This window comes from Rhinatrema bivittatum, chromosome 1 (assembly GCF_901001135.1).
Source record: "Rhinatrema bivittatum chromosome 1, aRhiBiv1.1, whole genome shotgun sequence".
NCBI classification, from domain to species: domain Eukaryota; kingdom Metazoa; phylum Chordata; class Amphibia; order Gymnophiona; family Rhinatrematidae; genus Rhinatrema; species Rhinatrema bivittatum.
Genome location: NC_042615.1, coordinates 343,036,095 through 343,055,073, shown reverse-complemented (window position 1 = coordinate 343,055,073; position 18,979 = coordinate 343,036,095). Strand labels below are relative to the sequence as shown.

Here is an 18,979-nt window from a genome sequence, read left to right as displayed (position 1 = left end):
CCTTGTGCCACCAATCTCTTCCCCTCCCCGACCTTGGCTCAACCTCTGCTTATCCCCAGCCTGTCTCATCCTGTTCAACACTCCACCAATCCCCATCCGTCTCCCTTTTAGCAAAACCCCCTGCAGCCTCTGCCTCTCTCAATATCCCCCACCCACAGCGGCAGCAGTTTCCGTCTCCCTCAATATACTTCCTCAGCAGCAGCAGCCCCTGCATTTCTCAATAACCTCCCACCCCAGTAGCAACCTCTCTGTACCCCCTCATTGCCACAACAGTGGCCTCTCCACAGTACAACAGCAGCAACCCTGCATCTCTCAAACACACTCCACCACAGCAGCAGCCTCTCAACCTCCCACCACGGCAGCAACCTTTCCATCCCACAGCAGCAGCTGTTCAACCCCACCACCCCACAACTGCTTCTTTTACTATGGGCTAGATCTCAAGTAGCCAGTGATGCTGCTTCCCTTAATCACATGACCAGTGGCGTCTGCCCTTTCTTAGCGGTGCAGGATGTCATCACAAGATGGACACCACCATCTCCCTCCCACTCTCCCATGGACCTGCAGCTGCTCCTCTGGCACTGCCTTCATTTCGGCCAACATTGGCCAAGATGCCTTTTATCCATCATTGGGCCCGCACAGGAATCCTCCTCTTCTTCACCCCACGCAGGCCAGTGGTGATTCTGGGATAACGGGAACAAAAAAATTGGAATGGCAATGGGAGCTGCACTAGAAGTCTGTTTGAGCCTTGCATTGAAGAACATTGCTCTAGATATACATACCTTGGTCTAAGTCTAAGTGTGTCTGGGAGTTTTAAATTGGCTATTAATTTTAGACACTACAAGAAAAAACTCTTAAGAACCATATATGCGACAAAAAAGCCACTGGATAAATTGAACCCTGTAGTAAATTTGCTATTAAAATGATTTGATATCATTATTGAACCAGTTTTTTTATATGGGAGTGAGCTGGGGGTCTGTCATTAACCTCAAACGATACAGAATGGGACAGAGCCTGTTAGAAATCCTGTACTTCCAGTTCTGCAACTATATAAAGTTTCCCCTTTACTACTCACCATGCAAAAAAGAATATTCAGATTCTGTGTCATCTCAATAACGGCAACACCAACTCCCTCTATTACCAGCTTCCCCTCCCCCACCCCCAAATATGAAGAATCGTGGGCCAGCTCTGGGGTATGAAAACATCACTGCTATCAAGTAAGACTCTGGAATCTGAATGCTGCCAAGAATGGTTTGAATCTACGGCATTTCTGCGGGCTTTGGGGGACTTCCAAGTGGGGCAGGAGGGTGGAGTTAGGAATTATAAATGGGTGGGGTGGGGGCTAGGAGGGATCCTGGAGCCAGCCTGGGATTTTTCATATGATATGTGTGGCCTTTAACCACTATGGCCTGCACTTTCAGTTCTTTTTAGGGGGCTAGGGGGATTGGGTCCATGCTGGACCTGGTACCGTGGGTCTTTGCTCATATGTGACCACATCAGAGAGCTCTCCTGACTCAGTGGAGTCCATTATCAGAGGAGTTTCATCAACCTGAATCTCTCACACCTCCTGCCAGGAACAGCCTGTCTTGGTGGCTTCAGACACCCAACCTGGTGTGGGGGGTTGCGTTGGAGGTTCTGGATTGGGTCATCCTTATTAGCAATGCCAGACTTTCTAGTTGGGGAGCAGTATGCCAGAGACAAGCGGTCCAGGGCACCTGGTCGGCAGAGGAGGCTTCTTGGTCTATCAATCGCTTGGCAACCAGGGCGGTACGGTTAGTGTTACTTGCCTTTCGGCCTTTGGTTCAAGGGCATTTGGTACAATGACCGTAGCTTACATCAACTGGCAGGATGGCACCAAGAGTCATTCAGTAGCACAGGAAGCTCAGGAGTTGATCCTTTGGGCAGAGCAGCATCTGGTTCAGATAGCAGCATCTCATATCGCAGGGGTCGAAAATATCCAAGCAGATTTTCTCAGTCGCAGTCTTCTCGATCCTGGAGAATGGGAATTGTCTGACATAACGATGCGGCTCATTTGCGAGAAATAGGGCCATCCTCATGTAGAGGTAATGGAGACTCAGCACAATGCGAAGGCTCTCATATTTTGTCAGCAGATGGAGGGAGAACAGGGCCGAGGGCACAGACGCTCTAGTGTTACCTTGGCGTCGGGGAGTTCTTCTGTAGATTTTCCCCCCGTGGCCTGTGGTAGGCAAGATCTTGCGGCGGATAGAGAGGCATCCGGGGGATGTGGTGCTGGTGGCCCCGGAGTGGCCTCACTGGCCGTGGTTCGTGGATCTGGTCAACCTGGCAATTAAGGGACCTTTGCGACTCAGTCACCTCCCTCGACTTCTGCGGCAGGGCCACATATTTTCCGACCAGGCAGATCGCTTTTGTCTAGTGGTTTGGCTTTTGAGAGGAGGCGTTTGAGGAACAGGGGGTACCCTGAGGCGGTGATCACTATCCTTCTCCAAGCAAGAGGAAAGTCCACCTCCTTATCATATGTCAAAGTCTGGAAAGTCTTTGAGTCATGGTGTGTGGCTAAGGGAGTGCAGGCCTTAGGGACTTCGCTGTCTCACATCTTGTCATTCCTTCAGGAGGGGTTAGTCAAAGGCCTCGCTTTCAACTCTCTTAGAGTTCAGGTGGTGGCTTTGGCTTGCTTGAGAGGGAAGATTGTTTTCTCATCCTGACGTGTTCAGATTTATTCGAGGTGTCAAGAATTTGCATCCTCCCATGAGGAGAGTTTGTCCTCCCTGGAACCTTAATCTCGTTCTTTGGGGTTTGTGTGAGGCTCCGTTCAAACCTATCTGTAGAGCGACCCTTAAGGATTTGACTCTAAAGGTCATTTTCTTAGTAGCCATTTGCTCTGTGAGGAGAATTTTGGAAAGGCAAGCTCTGTCGTGTTGAGATCCATTCCTTCACATATCAGACGTAGGCGTGCCTTTGTGGACGGTGCCATCTTTTCTCCCAAAGGTGGTATCTGCCTTCCATATTAATCAGACGGTGGAATTGCTGGCTTTTCTGGACTTAGGTGCTTCTGAGGCTGCTGGACGTTTGTAGAGCTTTGCTGCTCTATCTCAAAGTCACATATGATTTTATAAGTTCTGATCATCTTTTCGTTTTGTGGAGTGATTCAAAGAAAGGTTCTCAGGCCTTCAAAACTACCATTGCAAGGTAGCTTAAGGAAGCTATTGGATCGGCTTACATCCTCAAGGATAGGCCAGTTCCAGAAGGTTTGGGCGGAGGCTCAGTTGGTTTCTCCACAAGAAATTTGTAGAGCGGCGATATGGAAGTCTCTGCATACTTTTGCAAGGCATTATTGGCTGGATGTGGTGGATCGTGAGTCTCGGTCATTTGGTAAAGGTGTTTTGCGAGCGGGACTCTCCAGGTCCCACTCTCATTAGGGAGCTTTGGTACATCCCAGGAGTCTGGACTGATCTAGGTACGTACGGGGAAAGGAAAATTGGTTCTTACCTGCTAATTTTCATTCCTGTAATACCACGGATCAGTTCAGAACCTGCCCGATTTATGGAAGTGGAGAGTCGTCTGCTCAGCTGTTGTATATTTGAGATAGCAGAAGTTTTATCTACCAAGTTTATTTTTTACCAGTTTTTCTTGGAAGATTTTTTTTTGGGTTGTGTGCATGGTTTCTTGCATTTAGCTTGGGTACAGGTCAATACTGAGGAGCTGCAGGTGGCATCAGGGTATATGAAGCAGTGTCAGTTTTACTTTCTCTGTCTCCATCTGCTGACATGGATGAATAAACCCAGGAGTCTGGACTGATCCGTGGTACTACATGAAAGAAAATTAGCAGGTAAGAACCAATTTTCCTATGTCACTTTTGTTTTGAATTGAAAAAGTGCAACCATCCTTTTTATATTTTCTTGAGAACGTCCTTGTTTTTCTGAGTATATGAGCTTCTGTATGCTGAAAATGCCCTCACTCAATATCGGTAGTTTGTCATGCTGTTAATTACACAGAAAGAAACCTGCTCATATATTGGACACACGGTAATGGATACAAAAAGGGATTGAAATAGCACAAGTTGAAACTAGTCAACAGAAGTGTCAGTCGTCAAGGCTTCTATGAATTGAAATCAATGTCCTCTCTGTCAGCTGTGGGACACCTACAGTTGTAGACTTCCAAAACACATCCAGGTCTTTGCAAATGGTGTATGATTGGCCACATAAGAAGATGCAAGAATCTTTGTATGAAGATGAAATTATTCTATAGGGACATAATTCCATCCAGGAATTATATCAAAATCATCTGTTTTCTCTGTTGTGAATTAAGATTTATAGCAGCTATGCTCCAGTAGAGACTATTTGCAATTGAATTAGAAGGCCATAGGAGTAGGAGAAAACTGCTAGCCAAAAAGAAAAGAGCATAATAGTTAAACATCTGTGTGGGATGCTGTAGATACTTATGCGCATAAGTTTATTTTGAAAATCCTTGGGTAATTGGCCCAGTACCAAACAAATAGCCTTGGTAATGTTGCACCTCCTCTTTAGCGTTTGTAACTTAGGCACATACACTCGCATACTTTTTAAAATAAAAAACTATTCGCATATGTTCCAGCTCTGCCTCAAAACACTTCTCTGCAATTTGCATAAAAGTATATAGAAGTACAGAATCATGACAGCAGAAAAAGACCAAATGGGCCATCTAGTCTGCCCCACCACCCAATGCAACACATATACTTTTACGCACACAGGAACCCGGGTTATTTGGTGCAGCCATTTACATGCATAAAACTGGATTTTATGCATGTTAATGGCTTTGAAAACAACCTCCATAAAGTAAAAATGTTTCTGGCATTAGGGCAATCTTTGTCAGGTTCTGTGTAAGGCCTAATGAAATAGAATATTTCAAGGTACCGTTTTTCCGCGCTCAGCAGATTATGTATATATTTTGTTGCAGACTGTTCAAATACCCATTTTTTCATGATTGGCTCCAACAACTACCACACAGAGATTTTTTTTTTTCTACCTGGCCCAAAATGACTTGTGATCCATATTCATGGGTTTAGAAGTGCCTAAATGAGCTTGTGTCATTATGCATGATACCTTTCATTATTGCTTTTTAATATTTTAAAGTTTATACTGTATCGGTTGTGTAGCAAAAGTACTGATTTCATCTTCTGTGAATTTTCAGAATTTCTTTGGTCCCGAGTTTGTGAAAATGACAGTTGAACCATATATTTCTTTGGATCTCCCGCAGTCGATACTGGTAAGATCATGTCACTTTTTAAATAATAATAAAAATATAATTTCATTTTCATGAGGGAGAACATCATACATCATCATAAAAGCATAGGACTGAAACTAAATACCACTTAGCAAAAATGGTTATACTGACCACTCCTGAACCATGGATCTACAGAAGGGTTAGCAGGTACTGAACAAGAATGCAAGGCTGTGAGAATTTTTGCCTTGAAGGGATTATAGTTAATATTTGGCACTGGGAGGGGGGGCAAGGATGAAGACATGAGGATTTATTATGCTGAATATAACTTTCAAAATAATGTCTGGTTTTTTTTAAATTCAGGCCAAGAAGGGGAAGAATGAAGATACCCGACGGAAAGTAAATATTATTCTTCTAAGTGGACAAAGGCTGGAGCTGACTTGTGACATCAAATCCACGTGCAAAGATGTCTTTGATATGGTTGTGGCTCATATTGGCTTAGTGGAGCACCATCTGTTTGCCTTGGCTACTTTAAAAGGTAAAACGTCCTCTTGAATTATAACAGACTGTTAAAATACTGCATTTCCTTCAGTATGCAGAAGTTGAGACAGAAGAACTGAGAATGTGTGTGAAATCATTCAGGACAATCATTTAAAGAAAATTCACTTTTTTATGGCATTATATAGTTCTCTAACATAATAGATGCCATTTTCCTACTCTTCCCCTCAATGTCTTACCACCAAGCCCTGTAACAATCCAAACATCTACTAAACCTAGCAAACATGTGCTTTTTCATGTCTTTAGGACCTTGCTGAATAGGATCTGGCCACCACCATCTTGCTGGCACCAATCTAGTTGATTTATGGGGAGTTGTAAATCTGCTGGTACCAACCTAAGACACTTCATGGCCTGCAGTATCACTAAGCTGCGACTTAAATCATTCACACGTGTGCCCGTGTATACGATTAGGGGCACATGTGCTCATGCTTATGTATTTTATATCGTGCACGCAAATGTGTAAATACTATATAAAATACACTTACATTTACCCTACAACATATTTGCTTATCCAAAAGATATGTGGCATGTATGTTCAACATAGCTGGATAAGTAGCAATTTAACAATTACCTGGCTATACTACTTAGTCGGATAAGTAGTGGCTTTTGAAACTTATTCATCTAAGTAGCAGCAAAGCCACCATTTACCCAGAGAAGTCAAAATGTATCTGAGTACCTGGCACATATCTCCTAGACATGAATATTTGTGCTCCTAATTTTAATCATTTACAGGTGAAGGTTTAACTCACGTATTTTCCTTAGCATTTGTCAGCTTTAACACATGGAAGTCATCAGATTTAGTAACGTGTGTGCGTGAAGGAAGTTACCAGTTTTGCCAATTAGTCCACCAGTTTGTCCAGTCTATCTCTAGCTGAACGAGACCTCCTGGATGTTGAGCCTGAACTCCCCTCCCCCCCCCCGGCCCCGTTTACCCTGACCCCTCACCCAGTCGGTATTTGGATATCAAGAATTTTATTCTCACTTACACCAGATAATGTAAATATGAGCAGGTAACTGACTTATGCGCACCACTTTGGCAAGTTAGAAAATAGCAACTTATGTGTGTAAATGTTGGCCCTACCCTAGAATGCCCCTGGCCTGCCCCTTTTTTGTGCAAGCATATTTATTCGGGCACCATTGCTTGCACGTCTATAACTGAGCTTTATAGAATATCCTTGGTGTGACTATGTGCTATTTGCGCGTGCATCTGATAAACTGTGCGCGTGCATCTCTCAGAAAACTCACCTTTCTTTGCATTATTCTTATCACCTCTCCCCTTGCCTCTGCTTTGGAGGTATTTAAGGGCGGGTGGCCCTCAACCTCCCAGTCTTGTTCCTACCACTGCCATACACTTTGGCCTAGATTTTCTAAAGGATAGTTGGCATTCTCCCCTACTGCATTTGATCCGTTTTTGTAAAAATATCTTGAAAAGGTACAAGTAAGACGGGAGAAACCAGTGGTAACGTCTGCATGGACAAAAGAGAATTTCTTGGTAGCTTCAACCCACCGCACGTTAAAATTCTCAGTATTACTGACAGCTCATATGAAAGAAGAAGCTACTAAATAACAACCCGCTATCTTTCTAAGAATGTTGTTCTCCTCCTGTTGCAGACAACGAATTTTTCTTTGTTGACCCTGATTTAAAACTAACCAAGATTGCCCCAGAAGGATGGAAAGAGGAGCCAAAGAAAAAAAGCAAAACGGCTATCAGCTTTAATTTGTTTTTCCGCATTAAGTTTTTTGTGGATGATGTTAGCCAAATCCAGTAAGTACTGCAAGCTCTGCCCCCTTTTACTCCTCCTTGCTTCAGCTGGTCTTGCACTAGACGCACAGCGATAGGTCAGTTGGAAAAGCTGTAGAATGGAGGACTACGTTCATTTTGGTTTTCTGTGCAGGCACAGCTTGACTTGCCACCAGTACTATCTTCAGCAGCGGAAAGATATCCTGGAGGAGAGGTTGCATTGCGACGACGAGACGGCCTTGCTGCTTGCCTCGCTGGCCCTGCAGGCTGAGTTTGGAGATTATCAGCCCGAGGTATGATATACTTTAGACTTAGATGCACCTGCAGGTTCTGTTTTCCAACTTGTTGGAAACTCCTGGTACAGATACTCTCTCTCAATGAATTGCTATATTGTCAATACCTGAAAAAAAACCCCTCTGATTTGGGAGTTACAAGCACCCAAACATCTGGTAAATGTGTTATAGACTAACTAGAACATGCACTGGTTCAGAGAACACCTCATTTTTCATAACCCTACCAGACCCACTAGGAAACAACACCTTGCAACTTTGCACACACCCTCCCCCAAACTCACCAAGCTACGTTCGACTAAAGAACGGGCATTCTCCCTAGCAGGACCCACCCTCTGGAACAAACTACCATCCTCACTCCGCCAAGAATCGTGCCCGAAAAAATTCAAGCAGAGTCTTAAGACTTGGCTCTTCAAGCAGGCTTACACCTAACTTCACACCGCCACCTCTCCCTTGCTTCTCCACCCTATTCAACTGCCCCTCCGACCCTCTGCGCATTACAGTATTTATTTATTTATTTAGCATTTTTCTATACCGACTTTCCAATAACAGAATTATTGATCAATTCGGTTTACATTCTCAACAATAACAATGACAAGTAAATGTCTTACAATGAACAGGTCGAATTAACTTGGGTTAAGATATATGGGGTTAATAACATAATTAAAAGGTATGGTGCCTAATGTAGTCTAGCTAAACAGGTGGTATTATAATGTTGTTAGATAATTAGACTGCCAAAGAATATGTGATTTCTAGAGAAGGTCTATATAGTTACATCCCTGCTACTTAATGCCTCTTGTATCATTTTATCCTATGCAGTCAAACCTTTGCACGATATGTCAGCTTAACCTCTTATACCCCTTATAATTTAACTTTTTTAAACTCCGCTTGTCTAAATTTACATATAATTCCTCCTTGTAAGAATTAGATGCTATATATAGGTTTTGTATATAGGTTAAATATAGACCTTTGTATCTCTCTGGCTCTTGATTTTTACCTCAGATCCTTCCCCCATAGCTCCCGTTCCATTGTAATGTTTTTCTCCCTGCTGGCAAACCCCTACTTCCAATAGGTCGTTTAACCTCATATCCCCCATTGTAACTTAACTTGCTATTATCTCCCTTTGTCTAATCTTGTATATATTTCCCCCGTGTATATAACTCTGCCTTGTAAGAATTTGTTTTAAGTTTATTTTATTTAAAAAATTTTCTATACCATCGTTTAGTGATATACCATCACAACGGTTTACAAATAGGCACATAAATAAATTCGAGATGGATTGTACTTTAACCAGGGGGTGCCACAGTTGTTCAGATACATGATTCAATATTATAAGCTATATGTAAAGTGTATTAAAATTCCCTTTATGGGCTAACCGTAAATGTTGGATTCAATAATCCCCTGTTTTTTTATCTTCCCCTTTCCCCTCCCCCCTTTAGCCCTCTTTCCCACCACCTCCTCACCCTAGCTCTCTACCTTCCCTCCTCCCCCTACCCCGCAGTTCTATGTTCACTGTAAAGCCTGTTGCTAATTTTCATTTCTTGTCAACCGATGAGATGTTCCCAACGTTCATCGATATATAAAAACTGTTAAATAAAATAAATAAAATAAATATTGTAGCTTAAGTAGAGAATTTCAGACTTTGAGAGGCAATGACTGGGAGCAGTCAACTACTCTGGTTTTGATTCTGTGGCATAGGGTTGTTTTTTATTTGGGTGGGGGCTAGTTTTGACTTTAGTTTACAATATATATAAACTTAAAGCTGCTTGGATGCAGCACTTGTAGCGCAGGAGCTATTTTTGCCCTCATATACTGAAGCTAGATATGGGTTACCCCTTAAAGAGGAGGCTAGCACAGAGTGACCCTTTCTCAAAAACTGATTCTTCAAAAATCTTTACCTTTTACCCATAGTTCACTGTACTAGGATTTTTATGTTGAATGCATTGTAAATACATGACAAATTTTTCTGAAGATGGCTAGCATTTGTGTAGGAGTTCTCTGTGCACTTGCTCTGCTTGGTAGTGATAGGTCTGTGGAAGCTGATAGAGTGTATCCATTCTCTGCCGGCCTTCATCAGATTCCATTGGTCACAGTAAGTTGTTTTTTAAAATAATAATGCAAAGTATAGTAAAGAAGAGGTCATGTACTAATATGCAACTGGTATTTCTTTGTAATTTAATTGTTATTTATTTATTTATTTATGAACTTTTAATATACCGATATTCGTAGGACACATCATACCGGTTTACAATAAACTCATGGAGAAAAGGAAATAGAAATTACAAATAACCGGGAGGGGGGAAAGGGGAGCAGAGGAGGAAAAGGGAGAGATTGCATTACACCCTGCCTCAGTTTACCCTGTTCATGAACGTTCTCCCTTAAGTTCTATGTCAACATGTTATAATGTTATAATGTATTCCGCCCCTGAGGCGTCAGTTCAGTTCCATGTAAACCGGTGCGATATGTATTGTATACAGGAACATCGGTATAGAAAAAAATAAAAATAAATAAATAAATAAATAGGGAGAAAGCCAGAGCATGAGGAGCGTGAAAAGCAAGAGTAGGAGAGAAAGAGGTAAAAGTAGATAGGAACTGGAATAACAGTATTAACATAATCCTTACATTTCAATAAATTACATAATTGTTAAGCATCTTTCAGATCAATGTTCAGTAAATCACCCTGTAAAATGCTGCAGTTTAATGCACACCCCTTTTCTCTGATTTCTAGCTTTTCTACCTGCTCCGTCTTTTTATCAGAATTACATTGTTACAGGGCTGCTAGCAGATCAAGTGGCTGCCCAGATCACCCCAGTTCTGGGGCTGGCAGCAGCAGCAGCACCTCCTTCTTCTCGCCAAGGCGGGCTGGAAGCCATGATGACGCATTGGCCCGCTTTGCTGGGAAAAAGGTGATGTCTGCCACTGCCGGAAGGAGCAGGAATAGGATGCAAAGTCCAATGCACAGGGCTAGGAACCACAGCAATAGGAGGAGAAGGAGAAGGAGTATCAGCCTGTCTGGAAGCAACAGCAGGAGGAATGTCGGCCCTCAAGGCCTTGGAAGCAGACAAAAGCTTCGCTGTGTCAATCCACATAGCTGAAAGAGGAGGCGGAAGGAAAGGAGCATCAGCCCCATTGCGGAGTGTTGGAAAAGGACCACAAGGCAGAGCAGCGTGATCAGGAGCGGCAGTCGTGAGGGCCCGGGGTCCCAAGAAAGAGGAAGATTCCAGTGGGCCACAGGGGGGGCTGAAGGAAGAAGCTGCTGCTGCTGCTGCTTGAGCTGCCAGAAATGCTGGGGAGAAGATCAAGTGAATGAGGAAAGGAGCATGTACATCTGAGTTAGCCGTGTGAGAATAAGGGAGGATGAGAGTGAGCGTGTGTGTGTGAGTACATGCATAGGTAGTTGAGTGAGCAGAGGTGCTATGTCAGATGATTTGACTAGTTTAGTGGTGGATAACACCATTCATTTTTCTGAGACAGTTAGGGGACTTTGGTTTTATTTTTGATCAACACAACTTTGAAAGCTCAGCTAAATGCTATTATTCGGAATGTTTTTATAAATTGAGAATGCTTAGAACATTGAAGTGCATGCTTTCTAAGGAGGAATTTTGATCCATTGTATAAGTTTGTGTGTTAACCACATTGGATTACTGCAATTCTCTTTATATTGGCATGCCTAAGTATTCTTTAAAAGCATTAGAAGTTTTGCAGAATGCAGCTGCTTGGTTGGTTACTTCGCGTGCAGTGAGAGAGCATATTACGACAGTGCTGTCAGCAGAGCAAATTATAAAATTCAAGCTTGTGATCTTGGTCCATAAGACTGTATTTGGATCTGGTCCTTCATTTATTTTGGATTTGTTGGTTCCTTATATTCCTGATTGTTTGTGTAGGTAAACACCTGTTAAGTGTACCTTCCTTTAAAAATTATAATTTACAGGTGACTTGGAAAAGGGCATTTTCTATTACTGGGCCGATTTTATGGAATGACTTACCAACAGGTCAATCCAGTAAAGTGCGGCCACGTTTACCCCGCTCCTAACCCGCTTTCTACATACTTTCCGGCCGCGTTAGCCCTTCCTGCGATCCACAATCCCCTTTAACCTACTCTTACCGCGTCTTTAAATCCCCGGGTAACCCCTTCCGCACGCGGCATGTATATTGCATGTAAACGATTGAATTAGCTATTCCCTACCATCCAGTAACGCACGCCCCGACTATCGCTTTTTTACCCTGCCGTTTTGCCGCGCGTTTAACCTGCTAACTTACCGCCTACCCTTACCCCTGCGTTAGAGACAGGGGTAAGGGTAGGCGGCAAACTTTCCCCCAGCCCCCGCTCACCTGCCCTGGCCGCGTCCATGGGTGCTGGTCTCTGGGGCAGCCCCAGTCCTCTCCCCTCCTCCCGAAGCAACAAAAGCGAAAAAAAAAAAAGCAAAAAAAAAGTTGCAAGAGAGAGGGGAGAGAGGACTGGCAATCCTACGCTCGGGATTGCCAGTCCTGTCCCCCCTCCTCCCGAAGCAAGGCGCAAAAAGCAGCCTTGCTCCGGGAGGAGGGGAGAGAGGACTGGCAGTGTAAAGCGACGAAGCGACTTACTTTTTTTGCAGTCCCCCCCCTCCGGAGACGGACATCGACGGAGACGGATCGCGGCTGTTAATAATCCTTTCTCTCCCCTTTCCTGTAAATGTGATAAAATTAATTCCCATAACTGCACATGTGAAAGAGGTTCTCCAGAAGCAGAAATAAATCCTCTCCTATTCCATTTTCTCACCCTGTCTTCCAGCGAAGATGGATGCCTGCACGGGCGAAAGCGGCCCCTGTTCGTGCAATTGGGCCGCTCAAGGCGTGACGTCACATGCTTTTCGCGCCTTGCTTCGGGAGGAGGGGGGACAGGACTGGCAATCCCGAGCGTAGGATTGACCGTCCTCTCTCCCCTCTCTCTTGCTACTTTTTTTTTTTTTTTCGCTTTTTTCCGCTTTCGTTGCTTGCTTCGGGAGGAGGGGAGAGAAGGCTGACAATCCCGAGCGTCGGAGAACCGTCCACTTCCTGGTTCCTGTCATTTCAAATGTCATTTGAAATGTCATTTGAAATGACAGATACCAGCGTGTCCGTGAAGCGTTAGGCCCGCGCACCCAGGTTACTGTATAGGCGCTGTATAGCGCTCTATACAGTAAAACGGATTGCGCGGGCCTAACGCTTCACGGACGCTTCTTAGACGCAGCTTGCATTTGCAAGCTATTTACATACAGGATCGAGTAGTGGTAGGTGAGCTGGACTGTGCGTGCGGCAACCGCGGGTGCGCCGGGCACTAACGCAGCTCTTCCTACCACTCGTTACTGGATTGACCTGCAAATGAGCTATGATCTGTTGTTGATTATAAGTTATTCTCTAAACATTTGAAGACACATTTATTTGTCTGGTGTTATTGTGTTCTGTTTTATTATGTATTTTCTGTAATTTATGATTGTACTCCACTTAGCATTAGGTTCCCTTTACAAATGGATTATAAATGTCTGTAAATAAATGAGAGAGTGTGCATGTGCAGGAAAGAGCGTGTGCATGTGTCTATGAGCATGTGTGTCTGAGAAGCATGTGTGTATGAGCAATTGTGTGAAAGAATGTGTGCGTGTGAGAGAATTTGAGTGAGTAAGTAAGTATTGTGTGAGAATAAGGGAGGATGTGAGTGAGTATGTGCAACAGAGGAAGCCTATGTGTAAGAAAGAGAGCATGTGTGCATTTTTATGAATGAGAGAGGAGAAAGGAGAACATTTGCGTGCAGCAACTCTTTACTTTCCTGCTAATCTATGACCATCTTAGGGCATCTTAAAAATCAACATCTTGTTTGGCTATTTTCGAAAGCAAGACAATTAACCCAGCTCATGGACTTCGTTGGAAAATCACAAGGGAGATATGGACCCCATATATACAAAGCCATACCACGGAGATTCAACAAATGTTTAGGACTTTCTTGGCCTAACTGCTAAGCTACAAAGAAGTGAGGTACTAACCACAGTCTAATGTAAATGATAGAGCGTACTCCTATCTCTATATCTATCTTTTTACTTGTTTCTTCCTGTTTACCACTATGTTACCATTTGCTCACTGCTGTACTGTTGTACTTTGAGGGGGTACACGTGCAGAGGCAATATCACACCGTAACAGATCATAGTATAAATAACTGGAATTTAAAGACAGTCGCAATACAGTCTACATAGAGTCTAAATACAGTTTAAATATAGTCATAAACATAGCCTACAAAACAGACTAGCAACATACCAGCAGGACGGGGTGGGAGGGGAGGGATTGGGGGGGGGGGGGGGGGCTAAATGAAGGGGGAAGAGGGGAATGGTAGAAAAAGAAGCTGGCTCAGAGAAGGTTCAGCTTTCACATTGGGCTGGCAACACTTAATGACTCTTTTCTGTAATTCAATGCCTCTCTAAAATAGTTTGTTATGCTACTGTTACTGTTTATACAATACGCACATTAAACTATGTATGCATTTCAACTTAATAAAAAAGACATAGAAAAAAAATAAATCAAAAGTTCCCAGGAATGGAGAATGGGGGAATTTGTTACACTTATTAGTTATAATTATTGGGTGGTGTTTGATGTTTTGCTGTTTTGAAATCTTTTATTGGTGTTTGGAAAGTAAAAACAATGTTTATATGAGTTTTTAATTATTGGAAGCTATTCTATTCATCAGTTGTTTTGAAATATATTCTTTTTATTTATATGGTGATATTATTGATGTTTTATATTTCTTGATTTTAAAGTTTGATGTTTTATTGTTTAATATTTTATAGCTTGTTGTGGTTTTCAGTTCATTTTTTGTCTGCCTGTCTCTATACATTAGGTGTTTTTATTCTGTATTTGGTGAGGTTCTGTCTGTCTTCTGCATGTGTGACCAAGCTGAGATATTTTGCTAATATGTAGTTTCTGAGTAGAAATCTATAACAGCCTGGCTTCTTCTGTTTTCCTAATAGAAGATGTATTGGTGTTTTAGGGCCTGGTATAATACTTATTGTGTTGTCTTTTCATAGGTATTTGGCAGTTAGATTTGTTTTGCTATGGGAGGTTTAGTCTATTATAATTGTAATTCAATCTACTCATGGCTTTCTGAGGACTAAGCCCATAGCCAACATGCGTTACAATAGGTCTAATACTATATGGGTTCCAAAAGTCCTTTTTGCAGGGTTTTCTGGTTGGCACCACAGCAGTGCATATAAATATTGCGTGAATGATAATTTTTTTTAACTCAGAAGAGTTTTTCATGGAAAATCTATTATTATACGTGCATAATTTTTAATTGTGTGTGGGGAAGCCAGGGCTGGAGGGAGGAGGGAAGCTGTAAGGTTTGCCTATCATGCCTAATCCCCTCGCACCAGCCCTGCATGGTTACTGTCTCTTACTACTCCTTAAAAACAGGTTGGGAAGTTTAGACTATCTGATATCATCACACAACAGTAGTCAAGAAGCCTGCCTTTGGAGAAATGCTGCTGCTCTCTGGAAGCACAGAGCAGGCTAGAGCACATAGAGGCACATTGCATTTGGATTATAACCCGGAGCTTCTTATTTGTTCTGTCTGTCTCATGTAGATTGTAAGCTCCAAGGAGCAGGGACTGCCTCTTATGTTTAACTGCACAGTGCTGCATACATTGGTAGTACTTTAAAAAAATTTTGCATTCTGCTGGAATTGTTGGACTTCCGTGGCTGCGTGATGTTTTTCCTCTGTCTTGAGCAAAGAATTGCAGTTGTCATGTTAGTCCACTTGGATACATGGGATTAAGGGTCAATTAATAAATTGCAAGTGATACCTTTCTTGAAAATTCAACATCAGAACTCCTAACTCCAGTGCAGTTATCCAGACTTCTGGCTTCTACCATGCTAATCTCTATGTACAGTATGTTCTGGATTAGAGGTAACTGGAAGAAAACCCACTGGATATGTGATATATTCAGAATGACAATGTTAGCTGTAGCAGTATTCATTATAATGAGGTTACAGTGTCCTTTCGTATGGAAGCACAGGCTGCTCTGATCTGCTCTGATATATGTAAAAGCATTGTTCTTCATGATGATTTCACTTCCTCATAGGTTCATGGCATGGCCTATTTTAGACTGGAACATTACTTACCGGCAAGAGTAATGGAGAAACTGAACCTGTCTTTTATCAAAGAGGAACTGCCCAAACTGCACAGCACTTACGTCGGGGCTTCTGAAAAAGAAACTGAATTAGCGTTTCTAAAGGTGAGCCTAAACATTTTGGCAGGTTTCATTGCTTTCCAATTCAATGCCCCAAAACTTTGTGTTTTTTTCCAGGAGCTTAATAAAATAGAAGAGTAAGCCAAAATGCCACTGCAAGAATATTTGTTGCCCTAGGCAAAACTTTGGTCATTCCCACCCCCTGTTTAAGTATTGGCGTCAGCTGCAGCACAAGCTCCCTTCTTTGGGTGGTATTGGTTCTGGTACAGCACCACTCTGGATCTCATGCTGGCAAGATTTTGCTCCCCAAGAACCTTGGTGTTCTAGGTGACCACCTAGTTTGCCTAATGGATGCACTGGCTCTGTAGTGAAAAACAACAGATGGAAACATCTTCACAGTACCATTTATTTACATTGCATCAAACATGCATGAGTGTTCCATGTGACCCACAATGAGCCAGCAACTTCTCCCTGTTATCATCAAAGTCAGAGAAAAATGACCTGTTTTTGGCATGGTCGGGGAGATTTTAGAGCTTGCATTCAGTTTACAAGGCATGAAACATTGTCACGTCAATGCAGCATATATTGTACATGGAATCTCATCCTGTCTTAATACCACATTTTTGGGGGCAACATCCCATGGCGTTGATATGATGCTGAGCCACACAATTCATTGAAAGGTATGCCTTCTAGCTTAGAGAGACAAATGCTAACTAAATTAAAAAAGAAGAGGAAGCATCTGTCTAGTAATGAAAATGCTTATACTTGGCATTCTGCGCCGCCATTTTGCAAAATGGCGGCGCAAAATGGCGGCGGCCATAGACCAACACGATTCGACTGCAGGAGGTCGTTCCGGACCCCCGCTGGACTTTTGGCAATTCTTGTGGGGGTCAGGAGGCCCCCCCAAGCTGGCCAAAAGTCCCTGGGGGTCCAGCGGGGGTCCGGGAGCGATTTCCTGCCGCGAATCGTTTTCCGTACGGAAAATGGCACCGGCCATACGCGTTTCGCCGGCGCCATTTTCCATACGGAAAATGGCGCCGGCAGGAGATCGACTGCAGGAGACCGTTCCGGACCGCCGCTGGACCCCCAGGTAATTTAAGGCATTTGGGGAGGGGGGGTTTCGGGAGGGTGAGGGATTTAATTTAAAGGGTCGGGGTGGGTTTTAGGGTGTTTTAGTGTGCCGGTTTTCCTGCCCTCCCCCTTCCCCCGATTTAGCTACGGACCGCCGCTGGACCCCCAGGTAATTTAAGGCATTTGGGGGGGGGGGTTCGGGAGGGTGGGGGATTTAATTTAAAGGGTCGGGGGTGGGTTTTAGGGTGTTTTAGTGTGCCGGTTTTCCTGCCCTCCCCCTTCCCCCGATTTAGCTACGGACCACCGCTGGACCCCCAGGTAATTTAAGGCATTTGGGGGGGGTTCGGGAGGGTGGGGGATTTAATTTAAAGGGTCGGGGGTGGGTTTTAGGGGGTTTTAGTGTGTCGGTTCACGATTTTAACGATTTTCACGATACTCTAAACACCCAAACGGCGACGATACGATTCCCTCCCCCTCCCAGCCGAAATCGATCGTTAAGACGATCGAGGACACGATTCACATCTCTAATATGCATCACCTTGCAATTGTCCGCATTAAATTTCATCTGCCATTTGGATGCCCAATCTTCCAGTCTTGCAAGGTCCTCCTGTAATGTATCACAATCTGCTTGTGATTTAACTATTCTGAATAATTTTGTATCATCCGCAAATTTGTCATATTCCTTTCCAGATCATTTATATATATATATAAATGTTTACCCTTAATTTAATCTTACTCTCTGTTTCCTGTCTTTTAACAAGTTTGCAGTCCACAAAAGGTCATCGCCTCCTATCCCATGACATTTTAGTTTTCTTAGAAACCTCTCTTAAGGGACTTTGTCAAATGCCTTCTGAATATCCAAATACACAGCATCTACTGGTTCACCTTTATCGATATGTTTATTCACCCTTCAAAAAAATGTTGCAGATTTGTGAGGCAAGACTTCTCATGGGTAAATCCATTCTGGCTGTGTCCCATTAAATCATGTCTATCTATATGTTCTGTGATTTTATTCTTTATAATAGTTTCCATGATTTTTCCCAGCACTGAAATCAGGCTTGCCAGTCTATAGGTTCCCAGATCATCACTGGAGCCCTTTGTAAATATTGAGGTTACATTGACCACCTTCCAGTCTTCACATACAACGGATGATTTTAATGATAGGTTACAAGTTGCTTGTAATAGGTCTGAAATTTTATTTTTTAGTTCTTTCAGAACCCTGGGGTGCATAACATCTGGTTCAGGTGAATTGTCACTCTTCAGTTTGTCAATCTGGCCTACTACATCTTCTAGGTTGACCATGATTTGAGTCAATTCATCTGAATCGTCACCTTTGAAAACTGTCTCCGGAACAGGTATCTCTCCAACATCTTCAACAGTAAACACCAAAGCAAAGAATTCATTTAGTCTTTCCATTATGGCCTCATCTTCCCTAAGTGCCCCTCCATCACCCAACGGTCCAACTGATTCCCTTGCAGACTTCCTGTGTCAGATATATTTAAAATAGTTTGTATTATGAGTTTTTGCCTTTATGGCCAACTTCTTTTCAAATTCTTTCTTAGCCTGTCTTATCAATGTTTTACATTTAACTTGACAATGCTTATGCTTTCTCCTATCTTCTTCAGATAAATCCTTCTGATTTTTGAAGGAAGATCTTTTGGCTAAAATAGCTTCTTTCACCTCACCTTTTAACCATGCTGGCAATCGTTTAGCCTTCCTTCCACCTTTCTTAATCCATGGAATACCTCTGGACTGCACGTCTAAGATGGTATTTTTTTTAACAATGTCCATGCCTGTTGTACACTCTTAACCTTTGTAGTGCACCTATCATTTTTTTTCTAACTATTTTTCTCATTTTATCAAAGTTTCCTCTTTGAAAGTTTAGTGCTAAAGCCATGGATTTACTTATTGTCCCCCTTCCAGTCATTAATTCAAATTTGATCTTATTATGATCA

General features: G+C 42.9%; 1 protein-coding gene across 1 annotated transcript in view; it reads left to right on the top strand.

Annotated features, from left to right (window-relative positions):
* The window catches only part of PTPN13 (protein tyrosine phosphatase non-receptor type 13), a 659,094-nt gene that overhangs the window by 381,506 nt on the left and 258,609 nt on the right, over positions 1 to 18,979 (top strand). Inside the window, 5 exon segments of the mRNA XM_029599218.1 lie at positions 5,146 to 5,220; positions 5,539 to 5,713; positions 7,345 to 7,498; positions 7,629 to 7,767; positions 15,846 to 15,998. Coding sequence (XP_029455078.1) covers positions 5,146 to 5,220; positions 5,539 to 5,713; positions 7,345 to 7,498; positions 7,629 to 7,767; positions 15,846 to 15,998 — 696 coding nt within the window.